Source organism: Myotis daubentonii, chromosome 3 (assembly GCF_963259705.1).
Source record: "Myotis daubentonii chromosome 3, mMyoDau2.1, whole genome shotgun sequence".
Classification (NCBI taxonomy): domain Eukaryota; kingdom Metazoa; phylum Chordata; class Mammalia; order Chiroptera; family Vespertilionidae; genus Myotis; species Myotis daubentonii.
The window spans coordinates 79,369,059-79,390,087 of NC_081842.1; the positions used below are offsets into that span (position 1 = coordinate 79,369,059).

Consider the following 21,029-nt stretch of genomic DNA (forward strand, 5'->3'; position numbering starts at 1 on the left):
ATGCCTCTTTCCTGTGTCCATATCAAAGACACTTTAGGTAGATTATGAAAAACATCATATTAAATTCTGGAAGAAGTCAAGCAGAAATATTCTGTATTCAAAAATATAGAGTACATGCACCTGGTTTCGGATAGACTACGATGTGGAGTTAATATTGTTCATGAAACACGAAACGAGGTTTATGTTCTCAAGTAATTGGAAGACCATTTAACCTATTGACAGGTGTGGCAAGTTAGAAAGACTACGTTGCTAGAGCAAAAGCACGTCAACGCTGTCTACCTCCAACAGATGGAAATGTAGCTTGCTTAGAGGACATCACTTAATTAATTTACACATACTGGTATTTAGGGAGAGTTTACTGCCTTATGTACAGAAATGCCTTTAATCTAAAAAACAAAGTGTACAATTCTCAAAGAAATTTATTTATTGAATATATTCTAACAAGCCCCTGAATAGCCGGTCCCTGAGCTAGGTATGCGCTGGGGGGTTCAGTGATGAAATTAGAAGGCAGAGTGTTGCCCTCAGAGAGCTCAGTGTAATGGGACAGGGCAAACACACAGCTGAAGCCCCTAGAAGACTGAAGAGGCCATTACAATACCAAGAAAATGTTTAGAGTAGATGCTGTCATTAAATAATGTCCATCAGTACTGTGTCTGTACAGTCCGGCTTCAAGGATCACACTACCTTGTGCCTGGTGGGCCAGAGCGAGTTGGGTTGTAAAATTTAGGCCTCTGATGTAGGTAGTAGAATGTTCATAGCAGACAATTAGTGATAGCCAAAAACTGGTTATATGGTAGATACACCTTCACTTTCTTATTAAATTTATCACTATTAGAAATTTAGATCGGCTTCCAGTTTTCTGTATAGTGAATAATATTACAATAAAAATCTTCCTAGCACAACCTCTTCTGCCTACCTGAAGTATTTCCTTAGTGATTCTTAATATATACTTCCAGACTGCTATCCAAGTGAGCTATACCATTTAATACATTATCAATATTTTAAAAAGGTACCAATTTCATCACAACCATGGCAAACATATTAACATTTTATATTTTTTATTAATTCAAAAGACAGGGAAGGGGACATATTTAGTTTAGGAAAATTGCATTTCTTTTATTATAAGCAGAGTTGCCTCCTCCAGTTCCTCTTTCAAAATATCAGCGTGGACAAAAGAGCACATAGATTTTTATTGCTATCCATGATGATGAACAAAGGGTCTCCATAGATAATTTTACAGCATTCAAGAAACCAAAATATTCACAAGGTAATACCATTCATCCCTATCAGTTTCGTCTGAGTGGGTTTTCTTATGAAATTCTACTTTGAGAGCTTTTAGACTTAGCTTCTAAAAAGTCAGCAAACTTCGGGATAGAAGAGAGCTTCATTTTTTTTCTATTTCTTAATAAAAACTCTTAAAAAGATGGTGACTCAAGGCCTTGGCTGTTATTAAGTTGACAACTTTTTTCAAGATAGCTGGCAGAGTTTCTAATGCCAAGCACAGTAATATAAAAACAATGAGTCATAATAATGTGTACACTTCAGCAAAATTAGAGGTTTGCCAAGCATCATAGGTGAGACATACACTGCATACCAAGAAATTTTTTCAAAGCTTTTCTGAAAAATAAACTTTTCACCACTTAGGAGATGTCAAAGGCTTTTAATATTTCCTAGAAGAGCTTACTTACATCAGCATCACACAGTGGATTAAGTTTCACCCTTTTGCATACTGACAAGAAATGAGACAGGTGTCAATACCTTACTGACCTGCCGCATAATATTGAAGGAGACATTTAGAAGTGATGACATCATTTACAGAGACAAAGCTTCAATATTTCTTCTCTGTTCCAGTCCACAAACCAGTCTGACTATTCCAAAGCACAAAGATCCACCAAGGTCTTTAGAAATGCATATGGCTCCTGTATATGACAATGCAACAACCTCACATGATACTTCTTAAGTGTAAGTTCCCATCAAGTCTCTCCATGAAAAACATCCACAGTAATTATTGTATTCTCATGAACATGTATGAGATGCCTTTATTCTCCTGACTTCATGTTTTCATAGGCTGGGACTGCATCTCTGATGAAACTCTATGGCTTTTATACCTACCATGCAAGATACCTATGAAGATTAAGATAACACTTCTTTAACTTCTACACATGAAAAATGTAAAAATGTTAACAATGATGATCATTCTGTAAGTTCACTATTGGTGTATAAAAATGCCATAGATTTCTTGGCGTTAATTTTGTATCCTGCTATGTTGCCAAATTCATTAATTAAGTCTAATAATTTTTTGATGGAGTCTTCATGGTTTTCTATGTACAGTATCATGTCATCTGCAAATAATGACAGTTTTACGTCTTCATTTCAAATTTGGATGCCTTTTATTTCTTCTTCTTGTCTAACTGCTATGGCTGGCACTTCCAGAACTATGTCAAGCAGGAGTGGTGAAAGGTGGCATCCCTGTCTCATTCCCGTTCTTAGGTGAAATGGTTTTAGTTTTTGCCCATTAAGTATGATGTTGGTTGTAGGTTTATTATATAAGGCTTTTATTATGTTGAGATATGATCCCTCTATTCCCATTTTGCTGAGGGTTTTTATCAAGAAAGAGTGTTGGACTTTATCAAATGTTTTTTCTGCATCAACTGATATCACTATGTATTTTTTTATCTCTAAATTTGTTTATGTGATGTATATCAAGTTTATTGATTTGAGGATATTGTACCATCCTTGCATCCCAAGGATAAATCCTACTTGGTCATGGTGTATGATCTTTCCGATGTAATACTGGATCCGATTTGCTAGAATTTTGATGAGGGTTTTGGCATCTATGTTTATGAAGGATATTGGCCTGTAATTCTCTTTCATTGTGTTGTCTTTATCTGGTTTCATCGCACCAAAAAAATTAAGATACCTAGGAATAAACTTAACTAAGGAGGTAAAATATCTGTACTCGGAAAACTACAGGACATTGAAAAAAAAAGAGAGGAAGACATAAACAGATAGAAGAACATACCGTGTTCATGGATTGGTAGAATCAACATTAAAATGTCCATACTACCCAAAGCAATCTATAGATTCAATGCACTCCCCATTAAAATATCAACGGCATATTTCACAGACTTAGAATGAACTCTCCAAAAATTCATCTGGAATAAAAAACGATCCCGAATAGTTGCAGCAATCCTGAGAAAGAACAAAGTAGGAAGGATCTCAATACCAGATATCAAGCTGTATTATAAAGCCACTGTTCTAAAAACTGCCTGGTACTGGCACAAGAACAGACATATACTAATAGATCAATGTAATAGAATAGAGAACCCAGAAATCGACCAAAACCACTATGCTCAATTAATCTTTGACAAAGGAGGCAAGAACATACAATGGAGTCAAGACAGTCTCTTGAATAAATGATGTTGGGAAAATTGGACAGATACATTTAAAAGAATGAAACTATACCACCGACTTACACCATACACAAAAATAAACTCAAAATGGATAAAGGACTTAACCATAAGATGGGAAACCATAAAAATATTAGAGGAATCCACAGGCAGCAAAATATCAGACATATGCCAAAGCAATATCTTCACTGATACAGCACCTAGGGCAATGGAAACTAAAGAGAAAATAAACAAGTGGGACTACATCAAAATAAAAAGCTTCTATACAGCAAAAGAAACCATCAACAAAACAACAAGAAAGCCCACTGCATGGAAGAACATATTTGCAAATGTTATCACCGATAAAGGTTTAATCTCCAACATTTACAGGAAACTCATACAATTTAACAAAAGGGAGATACACAACCCAATCAAAAAAATGGGCAACGGACTTAAGTAGATATTCAAAAGAGGACATTCAGAAAGCCAAGAGACATGTGAAAACACACTCAATGTCACTAATCATCCGAGAGATGCAAATCAAAACCGCAATGAGATAACATCTCACTCCTGTCAAAATGGCTATCATCAATAAGTCAACAAACAACAAATGCTGGTGAGGATGCAGAGAAAAAGGTACCCTGGTGCACTGCTGGTGGGAATGCAGACTGGTGCAGCCACTATGGAGAACAGTATGGAGTGTCCTCAAAAAAGTAAAAATGGAACTCCCATTTGACCCAGTGATCCCACTTCTAGGAATGTATTCCAAAAAACCAGAAACACCAAACAGAAAGGATATATGCACCCCTATGTTCATAGCAGCACAATTTACTTTACCTAAGATTCGGAAAAAGCCTAAGTGCCCATCAGCAGATGAAAACTGTGGTACATCTACACAATGGAATGGAATACTACGCTGCTGTAAAGAAAAGAAGGAATTCTTACCATTTGCAACAACATGGATGTAACTGGAGAGCATTATGCTAAGCGAAATAAGCCAGCCAGAGAAAGATAAATATCACATGATCTCACTCATTTGTGGAATATAATGAACAACATAAACTGATGAACAAAAACAGACCCAGAGACAGAAAAGCATCAATCAGACTGTCAAACCTCAGAGGGGAAGTAGGGGAGAGTGGGGGTAAGGATTTGTATGCATGTATATAAGCCTAACCAATGGACACAAACACCAGGAGAATGAGGGCATGAGTGGCGGGTGGAGGTCGGGCAATGAGGGGATAAGGACACATATATAATACCTTAATCCATAAAGAAAGAAAAAAAACAATGATGATCCCATTGGGAAACCCCTCACTTCTTTCAAATGAAACAACACTGAACACTTTAATCTGACATACAATAATTATTTTTCTAAAAAAAGTATTTAAAAAAAACCCCACAGAAACTAAAGAACAGAAAGCATTTTGTTTTATTAGGTTTATTGATTCCTGAAGTATATCAACAGATTTGTGGAGTGTAAGTTACATGGCAAAGTTAATCAAAGACCCACTAGGGGTAGAAAAAGATGATCAAGCTATCCCATGTACCATAAGAAAGTTTTGTTTTTTTTTAAATCCACTAGTAGATGAGAATACTGACTTTAAGGAAGAAACAAAAGAATGCAGAAATCTTGACCAAGCAATTTTGAAAAGCAAACACTTTGGTGGAAGAAGTAGGTTAAAAATACTTCTTACATACTCTGGAAACTGCATGATAAAGGGGTTAAAAACAAAGCAAGAAGGAGAGACAGGATCCTGTCTGTCTGTCTGTGTCTCTCTCTCTCTCTCTCTCTCTCTCTCTCTCTCTCTCTCTCTCTCTCTCTCTCACACACACACACACACACACACACACACACACACACACAGGATACAGAATTCCTTCCCCACTATAACCTGTTTTCCAAAAATTATTTAAAATTTTTTAAAAATTACAACACTGACAGAAGAGCGCTATCACATTAACCAATGTCACCTCAATAAATTCAATAAAAAAGAAGAGGCCTAGCACAAACACGGTAAAACACCAGCCCTGTTCTTAGAAATACCAGAAGCACAGTCTTTATCACTTAAAAACATATGGTATAAAAATAAAGCAAAATGAGAATCCCAACAATTAAGTTTATGGACAACACCTCCCCCCAAAAAATCCAATAGTAAAGCGAAAGAAATTTGGAATACAAATTAATTAAAATAGGACCCAGTAATATGCTAAATACAAGAAATACACCCAACACAAAATGACTCAGGAAAGCTAAAAATAAAGGGATGAGCAAAAACAGGTATACAAGGAAAATAAGGCCGTGAGAGGTGTGGAGGGATGTTGTGTGTGTGTGTGTGATCTTGATGCCAGACAAAGGAGAATTCAAACTTAAAGGCAACACATTTTACAAAGGAGGGATTTTCTAAGGCTAGAAATCACAATTGGAATTGAAGACATTAAAATATCAATATCCATGCAATAACACAACAGTCCCCTTTACAAAAGAAAAACCCAAAGAGATGAAGTAACACAAAAAGAGAAACACACTAATAAGAGATCAGGTAGATAAAAATAAGGATACAGAATAATAAGTTAGACCTTTTGGATGCATATGAAACTTTACATCTTAATTTGAAAGAATAAACCTCAAGCATACATGGGACATTCACAAAAATAATTATATAATAAGTTAGAAAGAGAATATCAGCAAATTCCATAAAGTTGAAATTTTCCCCAAGAAATAAAAGCCAAGGGCCAGACGGCTTCACAGGTAAATTCTACCAAACATTCATAAAAGAATTAATACCTATTCTTCTCAAATTGTTTCAAAAAATTAAAGAGATAGGCAGATTTTCAAACTCATTCTATGAAACCGGCATTACCCAGATACCAAAGCCAGAAAAATAAATTCCATATATATTAAAATTATAAGGCCAATATCCTTGATGAACATAGATGAATAAATTCTCAACAAAATATTAGCAAACCAGATTCAACAATACATTAAAATGATTATGCAAATGGAAATCATCCCAGAGATACAAGGATGTTTCAAAATCTATGAATCAATCAATGTCATGTCACATTAACAAAAATAAAGGATAAAAACCACATGACCATCACAATAGATACAGAAAAAAAACCTGACAAAATCCAACATCCTTTTATGATAAAACATTCTCTATAAAGTGGATACAAAAGGAACATATCTCAACATAATAAAGGGTATATATGACAAACCTATAGCTAAATAACATAGTCAATGGTGAAAACCTGGAAGCTTTTCCTCTATGATCAGAAAGAAGGCAAGGATTCCCACTATGACCACTTCCATTCATCACAGTATCGGCAGTCCTAGTCATAGCAATCAGACAAGAGAAAGAAATAAAAGGGATCCAAAATGACATGAGAATGTTTATAAAAAATTCTAAAGTGTGCCGCGCCAGCACAGCCAAGGGTGATCCTGAGTCGGGGTGATGAAAGGATTAAGAAAAGACAGACAAGGGAATGAAAGCTGGGTCTCGGTGGATGGCTGCTCCCACCGAGGACACAGCGCCAGCGCCCACAAGCCGTGTGTTTATTTTATAGCAGATGCCACGAGGCAAAGTAGGGGCGTGATCAAGTTGTTTACAGCATTCTCGTGAGTTTCAACCCTACTCAACTACATGCACCTGAACTCTATCACACAGGCACGTGGGGCCACGTGTTCGGACCATAGGTTCAAGCTTACAACTATAGCTGTTGGCCATAATTGTGCTGGGAAGGCTCTGACCTCCAGCTGGGACTTGCACGTGGCCACGAGAGGACTGGGCCCTCTCATTAGTCTGAGGCTTGAACCTGTCCAAAACACTGTAGCCACGCCCCATACTAAAGATTCCACCAAAAACTATTAAGAATAAAAAAAAAGAAATAGTAAAGTTATAGGATACAGAATCAGTATGCAGAAATATTTCCTTTTTATAACCAATTAGTAACAATCAGGGGGAGAAATTAAGAAAGCAATCCTACTTACAATTACATCAAAAAGCATAAAATACCTAAGAATAAATTTAATCCAAGAGGTGAAAGGCTTATACTCAGAAAACTATAAAAATGAAGAAAAAAGTTGATAATACAAGTAAATGGGAGGAGATACCTTGTTCATGGAGTAAAATCAATATTATTAAAATGTCCTCACTACCTAAAGCAAAGTACAGATTCAATCCAATCCCTATTAAAATATCAGTGGCATTCTTCTTAGAAATAGACAATTAATCCCATTTATATGGAACCACAAAATACCCTGAATAGCCAAAGAAATTTTGAAATCTTGAGAAAAAAACAAAGTGGAAGAAATCCCTGATATCAAACTATATTATAAACCTACAAAATTCCAAACAGTATGATACTGGCATAAAAGCAGATGTCTAGATAAATGGAATACAGACCAGAAATAAATCCTTGCTTACATGGTCAATGGATCTATAACAAAGAAGGCAAGGAGATGCAATGAGGTAAAGAGTCTCTTCAACAAGTGGTGTTGGAAAAACTGGACACATGCAAAAAATGTAATCGGACCATTTTCTTACACTATATAAATAAACTCAAAATGGATTAATGACTTAAATGTAAGACCTAAAACCATAAAAACACCTCGAAGAAAATATAGGCAATAAAGTCTCTGACATTACTCTTAGGCGTATTTTTTTGAATCTATCTCCTAGGGCAAGGGAAACAAAAGAAAAAATAAACAATGGGTGTACATCAAACTAAAAAGTTTATGCAAAGTGAAGGAAACCATCAACAAAATGAAAAGACAATCTACTGAATGGAAAAATATATCTACAAATGATACATACGATAAGAAGTTAATATTTAAAACATATAATGAACTCACACAACTTTACACCAAAAATCCCCCACAACAATCTGATTTAATAATGAGCAGAGGGCCTGAATTGACATTTCTCCAAAGAGAACAGACATACAGATGGCCAACAGATACATGAAAAAAAATGTTCAACATTAACAATCATCAGGGGAATGCAAATTAAAACTAAAATAATATATCACTTCACCCCTGTCAGAATGACTATCATCAATAAGTCAACAAATAAGTACTGGTGAAGATGTGGAGAAAAGAGGACCCTCGTATTCTTTTGGTAGGATTGTAAATTAGTGCAACAAATTGGGGATTCCTGCTGGCATTGAACTTGCACCAATGACCACTGGTTGACACCAGTTAAAGGACAAATGGCAAAACAAAACAAAAGCACCACCACTTACTACAGAAATAAAGAAGGTATCTATAAAAATAAAAGTGTAATATGCAAATTGACTGAATGGCCATCCAGATGTCCTTCCGGACAACCTTCCGGATGAAGCTGGGGCTACAGCCGCAGGACTGAGGCAGCCGCCACAGCTGCGAGGGAGGGACTGAGGCAGCTGCTGCGGCTGCGAAAGCCTACTCTTGCACAAATTTTGTGCATCGGGCCTCTAGTTTTGAAATAATTTTAACAGAAAAAATGTGTAAAACCTACATGAGAAAAAGTTTAAAGCACTCCTAAAAGAAAACAAAATTAGATTTGAACAAGTGGAAAAAAGCAGCTCTTGTTCTTGAACAGCATGACTCAACATCATAAAAATAATTTACAAACAGCATAATCCCAATAAAAATACCAATAAATATTTTTATGAAGTTGGACAGGTATCCAACTTTCATATGGATAAATATACATATGAAATGAACATCTATAAGTAGAGAGTAGCTCAATCAGATATTAAAATAGTAAAAAGTCTCTATAATTAAAACTGAAATTCTGACACATGGATAGGCCAGTGGAATACAATAGAAAGTCCAGAAATAGAACCAAGCACATACAAAACTGAAGTATATAATAAAGTATATGAAAGCCTTCGGGCAAAGATAGACTGTTAAATACATGCTACTAGGATAAGTGATTAGTCATCTGGAAAAGATACTATTAGATTTACACTTCATATGGTACAAAAGAATATCTCCAAATGGACCTGGGATCTAAATATACCACATAAATACTAAAGTAAAACATGGGTAAGTTTATTTTTAATTAGGATGTAAAAAAAAGGCTTTCCAATTTCCAATTACAACTCAAATCCAGATGCAATCTTTTAATACATTTTTGAAAGTCTGCATGGCAAAGCCTGCCCACAAAAATCCGCCATAAACAAGCTCCATAGACAAAGTTAAAACATGAGGAGGCAAACTAACAGAAATTGCAGCACATATCACATACAGGCTGATATCAGTAAATGACAGTAAGAAAGTTCCGAATACCTGAGAGAAACAAAGATCAAAGAAGCTTGACAGAAAAGTGGGAAAGACATGAACAGATATAAAGATGAATAAGAAATGAATTTTTAACATATTTTTTAAAAGTTCAACCTGACTCATAGAAAGAGAAATAAAACTCTACTGGGATACCATTCCTTACCTATCAATTACCAAAACATAATATTCTGTTGGCAAGGCTGTGGGAAACAGGTATTTTAATGCAGTATGGTGGAAATGAAAATTGGCACAACCCTTGTATAGGGGAATTTGGCAATGTCTAATAAAGCTATATATATTTACCTTTGAATCAGTAATTGTACTTTAGGAATTGACTTGAAGATACACCTACAAGAATACAAAAACTTATGTATAAATTTATTTACTGCAGAATGCTTGTAAATGTAAAATATTGGAAGCAACCTATACATAAAAGAGTTGTTAAACAAACTGTAGTATATCCAGGCTATGAATTCTAGGTAGCTGTGAAATGAATGAGCATTATCTCTATGAATTGGTGTGTATTGATTTCTAGAAAGATACATTATTGAAGGGTTGGGGGAGGGAAGTAGCAAAGAAAATCAATAGTATGTTAGATTTTGTATAAGAAGGAAAAATAAAATACAAATGTATAATACAAAAAAGAAATGTAGAAAAAAATTAATGCAATTGGTTAGCTACAAGGGTTGGATGGAAGTGGGAAAGGATAGAAATGTAGTGTAGTGAAGTCACTATCTTTTTGTATAGTTTTAACTTTGAGAACCAGGTTCATATGAAACTCAACAAAGAAAAAAGAAAACAAAGAACAGAGAAAAAAACTAAAATGGAATATGAACAGAAGTAAATGAACCAAACCTTATTAGAAATGGATAACATAACACATTGGAGGGTAGGAGGTGGTGGGGGAAAACTAGCCCTGGCAATCTGAACATAGTATTTAGACTACATGTCCTCAGGTTAAGACTAAACAAATATGAATTCTAGGTAGCAGGTTTCTTTTAGAGGCATGGATTAGCAATCCTGAAACTACTTTCTGAGTATTAGAGCACCAAACAAGTAAAAGCACCTATCCTATCTAATAAAAGACCTAATAAAAAATGGTAATGGACCGTACCTTTGCTACACTTCCCATTGGCTAATCAGGGCAATATGCAAATTAACTGCCAAGAAAGATGGCAGTTAATGTGCATACGTAGGCGCCAAGTGATGGAGCGAAGCCGGCTGGCCCCGGGCAGGAGCGGCGAGCGAAGGCCGGCGTGGCGAGTGAAGAGCAGAGGGGGGCCCGCCAGTGCGCGGCGGGCCGGGGGCTTAGCTAAGGCTTAGTGCATACTCCCCAGTGGCCCAGCAGCAGGGCATCCTGGCAGCCTCCTGACAGGCAGGCGGCGGGGAGAGCCGAGTGGGGCAGGGGCTGCAGGGAGCCATGGAGGGGCAGGGCGGCCGGAGCCAAGTTCCCGGGGGTCTGAGGAGAGTGCCTGACAGGAGCCCAGACTGCAAAGAAGGAAGAGGAAGCGGCCACGGGGAGCTCTTCCAATCCCCCTGCACGGACACCCTACCCCAGCCCCTGCACCCCCAGGGGGACGGGGAGGCTGACCAGACAGGAGAAGACCCAGCCTTGGGGGTAGCTGCAGCCCGTATCTCCGACTCCCAATCTCTTCCCTGTGACCCCCGCCAGGGGCGCCCACAACAATAGCACGCCTGTGACAACCCGTCAGCGCCCCGAGGCACCCGAAGCCCGTTGCCTGCCGCTGCTGGGCCCCCTCCGCTGGGGCCAGGCACGCCTCTCCTCCCTACAACTCCAGACCCGGGTGGAGGCAGGCCTGAGCGGCCCCTCGGGGTCAGACTCATCCCCCCAACACCCTCTCCCCGACAGCAGTGGCGCCGTCTTCGCAGCAGAAGTGCACTGAACCTTGCTGGGGGTACGGCTAAACCCGCCCTCCTAGCCCGCCTGGCCCCACTGTGGCCCGGCCCCTGCCCTGCTCCAGGAGATTGGAGTCCCGCCCTGAGCACATACAGCTGCGAAAAGGCCATGTACAATTTAAAGAATGGTGCCAAGTGGGGAGGTTTGACAGTTACCCCCCCTTCAGCCTTGCCACCCCCCTAGCGCCCCCCCTAGCACTCCCCCCTACCCCAAGCCAGCGCCTCCAGGGACGACCACCGCCACAGGGCTGCTGGCCAGAGCCCGCCCCTCCGAGGCCTGTGGAACCCTCTGCAAAGCTCCCATAGCTACAGTCCAGGAAACAATCATGCCCTCCTCCCCTAAGCAGCACCTGCTACCTGCGAGGGTACCCGTGGGCTTAAAAATAACAATCCCTTCCCGTTTAGACACCACTTACTTGATGAAACATTTCCAGGTTTATTAGCTCAGAACCTCCGCATGACAACCCAGTGAGGTAGGCGGAGATTACAATTCCCATGGTATATGCGTATGCAGAAATGAAGCTCAGAGAGGAAAAGTGTCAAGCCCAGTGGTTCCCAAGGTGCAGCACATGCCCCACGGGGGGGGGGGGGGGGGGGGGCAATTTGATTTTAAGTGGGGACAATTCCAGAATGAGTTAACAGTGAATTTTTTGCATTTCTTATGGTTCAAAGGGGCCTCATCTACAGTGTATCCTATATAATGACAGGCTAATATGTAAATGACCGAATGGTTGGATGACCGGTCACTATGCTGTGCACTGACCACCGGGGGCAGACACTCAACACAAGAGCTGCCCTCTGCTGGTCAGTGTGCTCCCACAGGGGGAGAGCCGCTCAGCCAGAAGCCAGGCTCATAGCTGGCAAGCACAGCAGCAGTGGTGGGAGCCTCTCCTGCCTCCGTGGCAATGCTAAGGATGTCTGACTGACGGCTTAGGCCCACTAGGCCGTCAGTTGGACATCCCCCCAGGGCTCCCAGACTGTGAGAAGGCACAGGCCAAACTGAGTGACACCCACCCCCAGTGCCCGAATTTCATGCACCGGGCCTCTAGTCCTATATAATAAAAGCCTAATATGCTAAGTGTCCAGTCATCCGTTCAACCAATCAAAGTGTAATATGCTAATGATATGTTAAGGCTGCTCAACCACTCGCTATGATGTGCACTGACCACCAGGGGGCAGAGTTTTGACCAGTTGCTATGATGTGCACTGACCACCAGGGGGCAGACGCTCCATCAGGTACATTAGCTTGCTGCTGGGGTCTGGCCGATCGGGACTGAGCGAGAGGGGCCTGAAACACCCTGGAGCCCTCCTGCATCCCTCCCCAGCCCCAATCATGCACCAGTGGGGTACCTCAGCCTGGCCTGCGCCCTCTCGCAATCCTGGAACTCTCAGGGGATGTCAGAGAGTCAGTTTTAGCCGGATCCCACAGGCCAGGCGAAGGGACTCCACTGGTGCATGAATTTGTGCACCAGGCCTCTAGTACTATAGATAACAGGAGCTAGATATCTCATTGTCAGAGTGGTTTCCACTATGAAAAGGGAAGGGACAGAATAAACCCTGTGATATAGGATTAGGATTAAAGGTATCAGTATGAATGAATGCTTTTAAATAAATATAATTAAAAATAGATATACTATGAGTAATGTACGTATGTTAAGTTTGTAAGTTTGTAAATACATACATCTATTTATTAAATCTATCTGCTGAAAGGGCATGGCAGCTCACTGGTCTAAACTTGGAGATCAGATAGTGATTTCTAATACTATTTTCTACAAAAAAGAACCAGGGTTCCTTGAAGAAATGGCTGGTTTTAGGGCTGAGTCAGGGCCAGTACAAGATAACTATAGAATATCCTATGACAGACCAGAAGGGAGTACTCAAAGAATGATGAGGACATCACAAAAGAACACAGGAGCTAGCTTAGAGAGGCTCCAACTAGAAATTTGAAACAATCTGAGCATCAAAATAATAAGTAAAGGATTATAAACCATGGACTAATGTGAGAATCCACGAGTCCACACTGACACAAAAGAAGAAAAAGCTCACCCTTTCAGTAAAGACACACACACACACACACACACACACACACACACACACACACACAAATCCCCACCACTGACATAGAGGGAATGATGAAATCAGAAAATCACCACTTGATGACAACTGTCATAACAACAACAGCTGATTCAGACAAGAATTATTAGTGGATGCCAAAACTAATGGATACAAGCTTGATGAGTAAATAGGGTATTTACATCATTTCAAAGAGTCTTCCCACAAGATGAGAACTGATAAACAATAACATAGCTACAGTGTAGAAATCTGGGGGATACCAACTTAGCCAAAAGATCCAAGTTAATGTCACCAGTAAATGGGACAACCTGACATTGTGTGCCTCCTGACACAATGCTCTGAGAACATCACTCTAGGGCAGTGATGGCGAACCTTTTGAGCTCGGCGTGTCAGCATTTTGAAAAACCCTAACTTAACTCTGGTGCCGTGTCACATATAGAAATTTTTTGATATTTGCAACCATAGTAAAACAAAGATTTATATTTTTGATATTTATTTTATATATTTAAATGCCATTTAACAAAGAAAAACCAACCAAAAAAATGAGTTCGCGTGTCACCTCTGACACGCGTATCTTAGGTTCGCCATCACTGCTCTAGGGCTTTCCTGTCAAAAGTCTGAATCAAATCATGAGGAAACATCAGACAAACCAAGTTAGGAATTTACAAAATAACTATAAACTTAAACAATGTCAACATCATGAAATAGAAGGAGAAACAGAAACTGCCCTCATCTTTAATCTCTAAAATAATGGAGACTAAGAAGATGTGACAAATGAATGTATACACAACCTTAGAATTAATTTTGCAATAAAGGGCATTATTTAACTAGAGAAATTTTAATAAGGTCTGTAGGTTAGTATAATATCAAAGTTAAATTATTCTATTTTGATAACTGCTCTGAGGGGCATCTGTAATACTCTCAACAATAAAAATAAAAAAAGAATGTCGTAAATTTCTAGGGAATAAAACTTTAGTATACAGGGGAGGGGGTGTTAGGAACATTATGTTTGAAACTTATTCTCAAACAGTTTAGCAAAAAAATTGAGGGGAGTAATAAAAATTGGGGGTGGGGCGTGTTTCAAAAATATGGTAAAAATGTTAACAATTGGAAACTATGGGTGAAAGGATATATAAATTACCCAATTCTTGCAACTCTTCTATAGCTCTGAAATTTTGCAAAATAAACAAATAAAAGAAAAAAGCTGCACCCTGGTTGGTATGGCACAGTTGGCTGGACGACCTCCTATGTAACAAAAGGCTATGGATTTGATACCTGGTCAGGGCATATGCCTGGGCTCCATCCTGGTAGGGGCCAGTGGGAGGCAGCCGATTAATGTTTCCCACTCACATTGATGTTTGTTTCTCTCTCTCGGCCCCTTCATCTCTTTCTAAAGATCAAGTAAAAATCAAATTAAATTTTAAAGTTGCTAGTTTCGACAGTCATACAGTAAAACATTAAAAAATAATAGCTGGCATCTATTACTCTAAAAGGCCTAGTGGTTGAGATTATGGACTTTACTATCAGCCAGACTTCAGTTCAAGTCCGAACTCTGCTACGTGACTTTGGACAAGTTACTTATTTTCTCTCATCTTCTGTTTTATGGGAATAATATATAGAATTCTAATAGGATTCCATAAAATCAAGCATGTCAAAAACTTGCACCAAGAGACACCAATTTTGGAGCCTGTGAAGGTTTGACTCCTGCTTAGCAATTTACTGGCTGTGTGACCTTGAACAAGTTATTTAACCTCTCTGTGCCTCAATTTTCCTATCAGTAAATGGGGAGGAGGGGAGAGAGAATTGATAACAGTATCTATCTCAAGGGTTCTTGTGAAGACTAAGTATGTTCATTGATAAAAGTGATTTGAATAGCACCTGACATAGCAAGCATTGCATACATGGCAGTTATTTGCATTACCAGCTAAGGCTTCTACCAAACAAGAATACAGAAAAATGTTAGCTTTCATTATCATTGTTAAATATGTAATATTATCATCAATACAGCTTTTTTCGAGAGGTTTGGTGGCAAAGAGAAAGAAAATTTATCTTTTTCCTCTTAAAATAGGAAGACCTAAGCACATTATAGAGAGAGGAGACAAACAATCCAGAAAGAAAAACTGAAAATGCTAGAGACACGTAATCATTTATGAAGTGAAGCCCAAAGGGCCTCAATCTTTCTCATTATAAATATCATGAGGATTTAAGAGACATAATTTTAAAAGGCACCTTGGCTAAAGGTATAAGACAGAATGTATATCTTTAAATATAACTTTGAATACATATACACACACACTTTTACATTTCTTCTACAGAATGCATTTTCCTTTAATGCTATAAGGCTTTAAAATATTTGGCTTCTCTTTTAGAGATCCACCTACAATTGCCCTCCTCCCTCCATTTAAATAGAAAACTTTAAGCAAAATACAGAAAATATATAGAATAAGAAAAGATTACAAATAAGCAAAGACTTTTCTTTTTAATAACATTTGTGTCTAAATTTCATTTTTGGATTAATTGGCAATAATTAATTTCCATGGGGAAATGATACTAGCAGATGTCTATAGATCAACGTGAAAAAATATCTAAATATTGAGAGAAAAGATATATATTATAAAATAGTTTGGAGATAAATATTTGTATATGAATAGAAAAGGTTGATATTGATAGCAAATGGATTTTTTACTTTACATCCATCTTTATAGAGCAACTATTATGTTTCAGACACAAAGGATTAAAGAGTAATCAAAAAAGAAATTTAATATTCAAGGCACAATGGGATGTTCTCATTTCAATTCAATTTGCCTTAAAAAAGGAACAGAATTCAGATCTACAGAGCCAATCTGCACTCTATCATTAAGCACATCCTGTCAGTGAAATGAGTACCAATACAATGAGTTAATTTCACAAAGATTTCTGTAAAGTTTATCAGTTTAGAATATAGTTACATAAAATCAAAATACATTCATTTAAAGAATATTACACATTTCTAAGGAAACAGACAATGACTGTCCAACTGCCAAATAACTGAAAGTGCCTTGTCAGTTAAAACACAATCCAATGAATTTAGTTACGACTGAAGAAATAATTCCTTAAGAAACCATTCTCCTTTTCATTTTCTTCATTATTCCATAATACCATCTCTCAGTGGCAAATATTCCTAAAATTAAAAGTTATAGACAAAACCCACAAACTTAAGCTTTATATCAAAGTCACCAAAAAATGGGAACCACGAGATACTTGGGCCTGCCTCTTTCTGAAAAGGGCACTGAGAAGAGATGAAACAGGAAAAAGAAGATTCACTACCATTAACACGGGAATCTTGATGCTAACAATGTATTTGTTTCTATCCTGTAATTCTCCGCATATCAACATTAATCTGAACATCGAACAACTACTCTTAAATGATCTCTATTTCTCTGCAATGTCACAGTAGTTACCTTTCTCCCACTAAACAAAGAGTGCTATCCAAATGGAGGACCAGAGGTATGTGATAGGAGGCGATGTTATGGGGAGGGAGCAAACTAAAACCCAACAGGAACCATCATGACTCAGTACCCTTCACCTTTCTGCAGCTTTTAATTCATCCAGTTAAAGAGAGAATAAGGAAAAACAAAAACAATGGAAATAAGGGAGAGCTGAGGTTTACTGTACATCTACTACATCCACCCTTTTACCTTTCTGTAGCTTTTTATTCCTCCAGGGGAAGAGAGAATAAGGAAAAACAAAAACAATGGAAGCAAGGGAAAGCTGAGAGCTATTATACACCTACTACATCCCAAGCATTGCAAAGTATTATTGCATTTAATCTTCCAAGAGTACAGAGGATGACTCTGAAGTCTGGGCAGGGTTGACTTTCAGCAAGTAAGTCCTATGGCAGCGATGAGAACCCAGTAAGCGATTTAAAACCTGTGCTCAAAATGTTTCTCACATCACTCAACCTCTCTAACAATAATAGTAGTTATTGTCCCAGCATACAATCCTTTTATTTAAAGAAAAACCTTTTCATTATGGAAACTTTTAAAATCCTATATAATAAAAGGCTAATAAGCAAATCAACCAACCAGTGGAACAACCAGTCGCTATGACGTGCACTGACCAGCAGGGGAGACGCTCAATGCAGGAGCTGTCCGCTGGTGGTCAGTGCACTCCCCCAGGGGGAGCGCCGCTCAACCAAAAGCTGGGCTCACAACTGGCGAGTGAAGCGGCGGTGGCAGGAGCCTCTCCCGCCTCTGCAGCAGCGCTAAGGATGTCCAACTGACGGGGAGCGGGCCTTAGCCATCAGTTGGACACCCCCCGAGGGCTCCCAGACTGCAAGAGGGCGCAGGCCAGGCTGAGGGACCCGCCCAAGTGCACGAATTTCATGCACTGGGCCTCTAGTCTTCTATAATAATAAAAGCATAATATGCTAATTAGACCAGACAGCCAAATGTCCTTCCAGACAAAGTTGTGGCAGCTGCAAGGGCTGAGGGCAGGCAGCTGCGGTGGCTGTGAGAGCCGAGGGCAGACAGCTGTGGCACTGGCAGCAGCAGTGGCAGGGTGATGTGGGGGACACCTTCACCTGATCTGCCTGGTTGCCTTCCGCAGAGGGAGGCCAGACTGCGGCTTAGGGCCACACCCTGCAGGGAGAGGGCCTAAGCCATCAGTAGGACATCCCCTGAGGGCTCCCGACTCTGAGAGAGGGCTGGCCGGGTTGAGGAACGCCCCATCCCCGATGCACAAATTTTCATGCACTGGGCCTCTAGTATATATATATAAAAGTAGAGAGAGGAGAGTGTAACAACTCTGGTGTGCCCATGGCTCAGCTTCACCTATATGTCATTGTTGTGTCACCTACCTTTTTTTTCTCCCTGAAATATTTAAAAACAAATTTAAGACATTTCATTTGACTTCAGAATATCTCTAACAAATTAGATCTTTAAATAATAACATTATCATGCCAAAAAAACAATCATTCTTGACTATTATTGAATGCCCAATTCTTCTTAAAATATCTCTAATTACCTTAAAAATATCTTTTTGTAATTGGTTAGCTTAAATCAAGATACAAACAAGATATACACATCACTTTTGGAGATGTAGCTCAATAAAGGATGGGACAAAAGTAGGTTTATAGTTGTGAGTACAAGATTTTATTCTTGTATTATTATTTATTAATTATTATTACCTTATTTTCCATACAAACAACTGTAAACTTACTTTAGCCCACCCTGTATATGACAGTTCCTTCCACTTCCTCCTCTTTCTTTTTATAAATGGCATTTCTATAAGGTGAGACCTCAAAGACACTGCGGGTTTAGTTGCAGTCCACTGCAACAAAGCAGGAAGCGCAATAAAGTCAGTCACAATCTTTTTGCTGGTGGAGGTTCTTGCTTTCAATTTGTAACAAAATGCCACCTATGTGAAGTGCAGTAAAACAAGGTATGCCTACACAGACTTTAGGGTTGACAGCATGTGTTTCTCTAGCTCCTTTCTTCCCTTGAACGGCCTTGGGCTTGATTACACTGTGGTTCACCTTTCTTCATTGTTGTTGCAAGACTGCTCAGGTGGTACTGTTTACTCTGTACTGCATCACCTCAGGAGGCATTTGATATCCACTTGTTCTCTATTAGAGTTACAGTAATAGTGTTTCTAAATCACTGGGTATTTTCGTTCCTAAAAGCTTATCCGATACCACATATTCACGACAATGTGCATGTGGTGACCAAGCTACCAGGTTAATCCAGAGTTAACAGGGGTAACAGAAGCTATCAATTAATGGTCAGAGAAGCAGGGAAGGAATTGGTCCTTTGGTAGATAAGAGGCAAAAAAGTAGAGAAGGATCTGACTATAGATGGAGAGGAAGCCAGAAGACAAATAAGATGTTCAAAGAACAAGATACTGGGTTCCAATTACGGTTCTAAAAGATATTTTACACACTTGTACCAATAAATGTTTCCAAATAAATTCAGAAAACCCAAGAATTCTTTATTTTATGATGTTAGTTTACCAAACACCTTATAAAAATTTCCACCTTTCTTGCTTAAGAGCAAGGTGCTGCTCTCTAAGCCAAAGGTTCCTAACTAGACTACAAAGTGCATTATCCTTGGAACTCTAAACTACTGAGGCATGGCTCCCACCCAATCAATTCTGATTCAATGGGTTTAAGGGAGCGGTTCTCAACCTGTGGGTCGCGACCCCTTTGGGGTCGAACGACCCTTTCACAGGGGTCGCCTAAGACCATCGGAAAACACATATGTAATTACATATTGTTTTTGTGATTAATCACTATGCTTTAATTATGTTCAATTTGTAACAATGAAATTGGGGGTCACCACAACATGAAAAACTGTATTAAAGGGTCTCGGCATTAGGAAGGTTGAGAACCACTGGTAAGGTGAGGACCAGGTATTATTTAAACAGTATTATTCAAAAGTCTTTCCAGGTGACTCTAACATGTAGCCATAATTGAGAACCACTGCTCTTAGCTAAGGTTAACAATAACAGCAATATTTACTAAGCATGTGTTGTATTTTATACACTGTTCTAAGTACTTTAAATAATGAGTTCATTTGCTATTTTATAAGTGAGGAAACAGAGAGGTCAGGTAACTTGCCCAGGGTCACAGAGCAAGCTAACAGCAGAGTTAGGATTAAATATCAAGAAGTTTGGATCAAAAGCCCTTGTTCTTAATGACCATGATATACTGGCCTCCTAAGCATAAATTATATTTGTATTCTTTAATTGCAAATAAAATGATCAAAGAAAAAAAATTAGATAACTTTCTCCTTAGAAATATTACAGTGGCATTTTGTTGCAAGGGTACGAGCACAGGCTTGTTACAAAGGTAAATAAACAAACAGATAAATACTGTCTCTTCCCAAAAGATTCAAATTTGAGATTCACACAGGCTTTCAATAATTTCCCACATTATTATCCATATAGTAATTATTCAATCATAAGTATCAAAAATTGCTTTAGTTGTAAAACTCAGGCAATAATGTATTACATGTACATTTATAAGAAAATTTCCTACCTATTTCAGTTCTGCTAAGTCCAATTCCATTATAAATTCTCAAGTAATTTAAATGACAAGAATCAGAATCTTCAATGTCAAAGTCACCAAATTTGATGCGCAATCTTTCTCCCATCTTTACACGAATCTCCCATTCACAAACGGTGCTGTTGGGATAGGTCTGTGGGTAGTTTATAGACATAAGGGTTCCACTTTCAGGGCCTAGTACAGTGTGTCCACATCCATCACCTTTAAAAAGAGTTAAAAGAACAATAAATTATTCTTACATCTTTAACTTAAACTGTAAATACACAGGATTTTAAAAACTGTATTCTATTATATATTTTATACTACCAATACTTTCTTTACACAAGATAAAAAAGAT

General features: G+C 38.6%; 1 protein-coding gene across 1 annotated transcript in view; it reads right to left on the bottom strand.

Annotated features, from left to right (window-relative positions):
* Positions 1-21,029, bottom strand: part of DCBLD2 (discoidin, CUB and LCCL domain containing 2) — a 95,246-nt gene that overhangs the window by 52,787 nt on the left and 21,430 nt on the right. Inside the window, exon 2 of the mRNA XM_059687950.1 lies at positions 20,666-20,893. Coding sequence (XP_059543933.1) covers positions 20,666-20,893 — 228 coding nt within the window. The remainder of the gene's footprint in view (positions 1-20,665; positions 20,894-21,029) is intronic.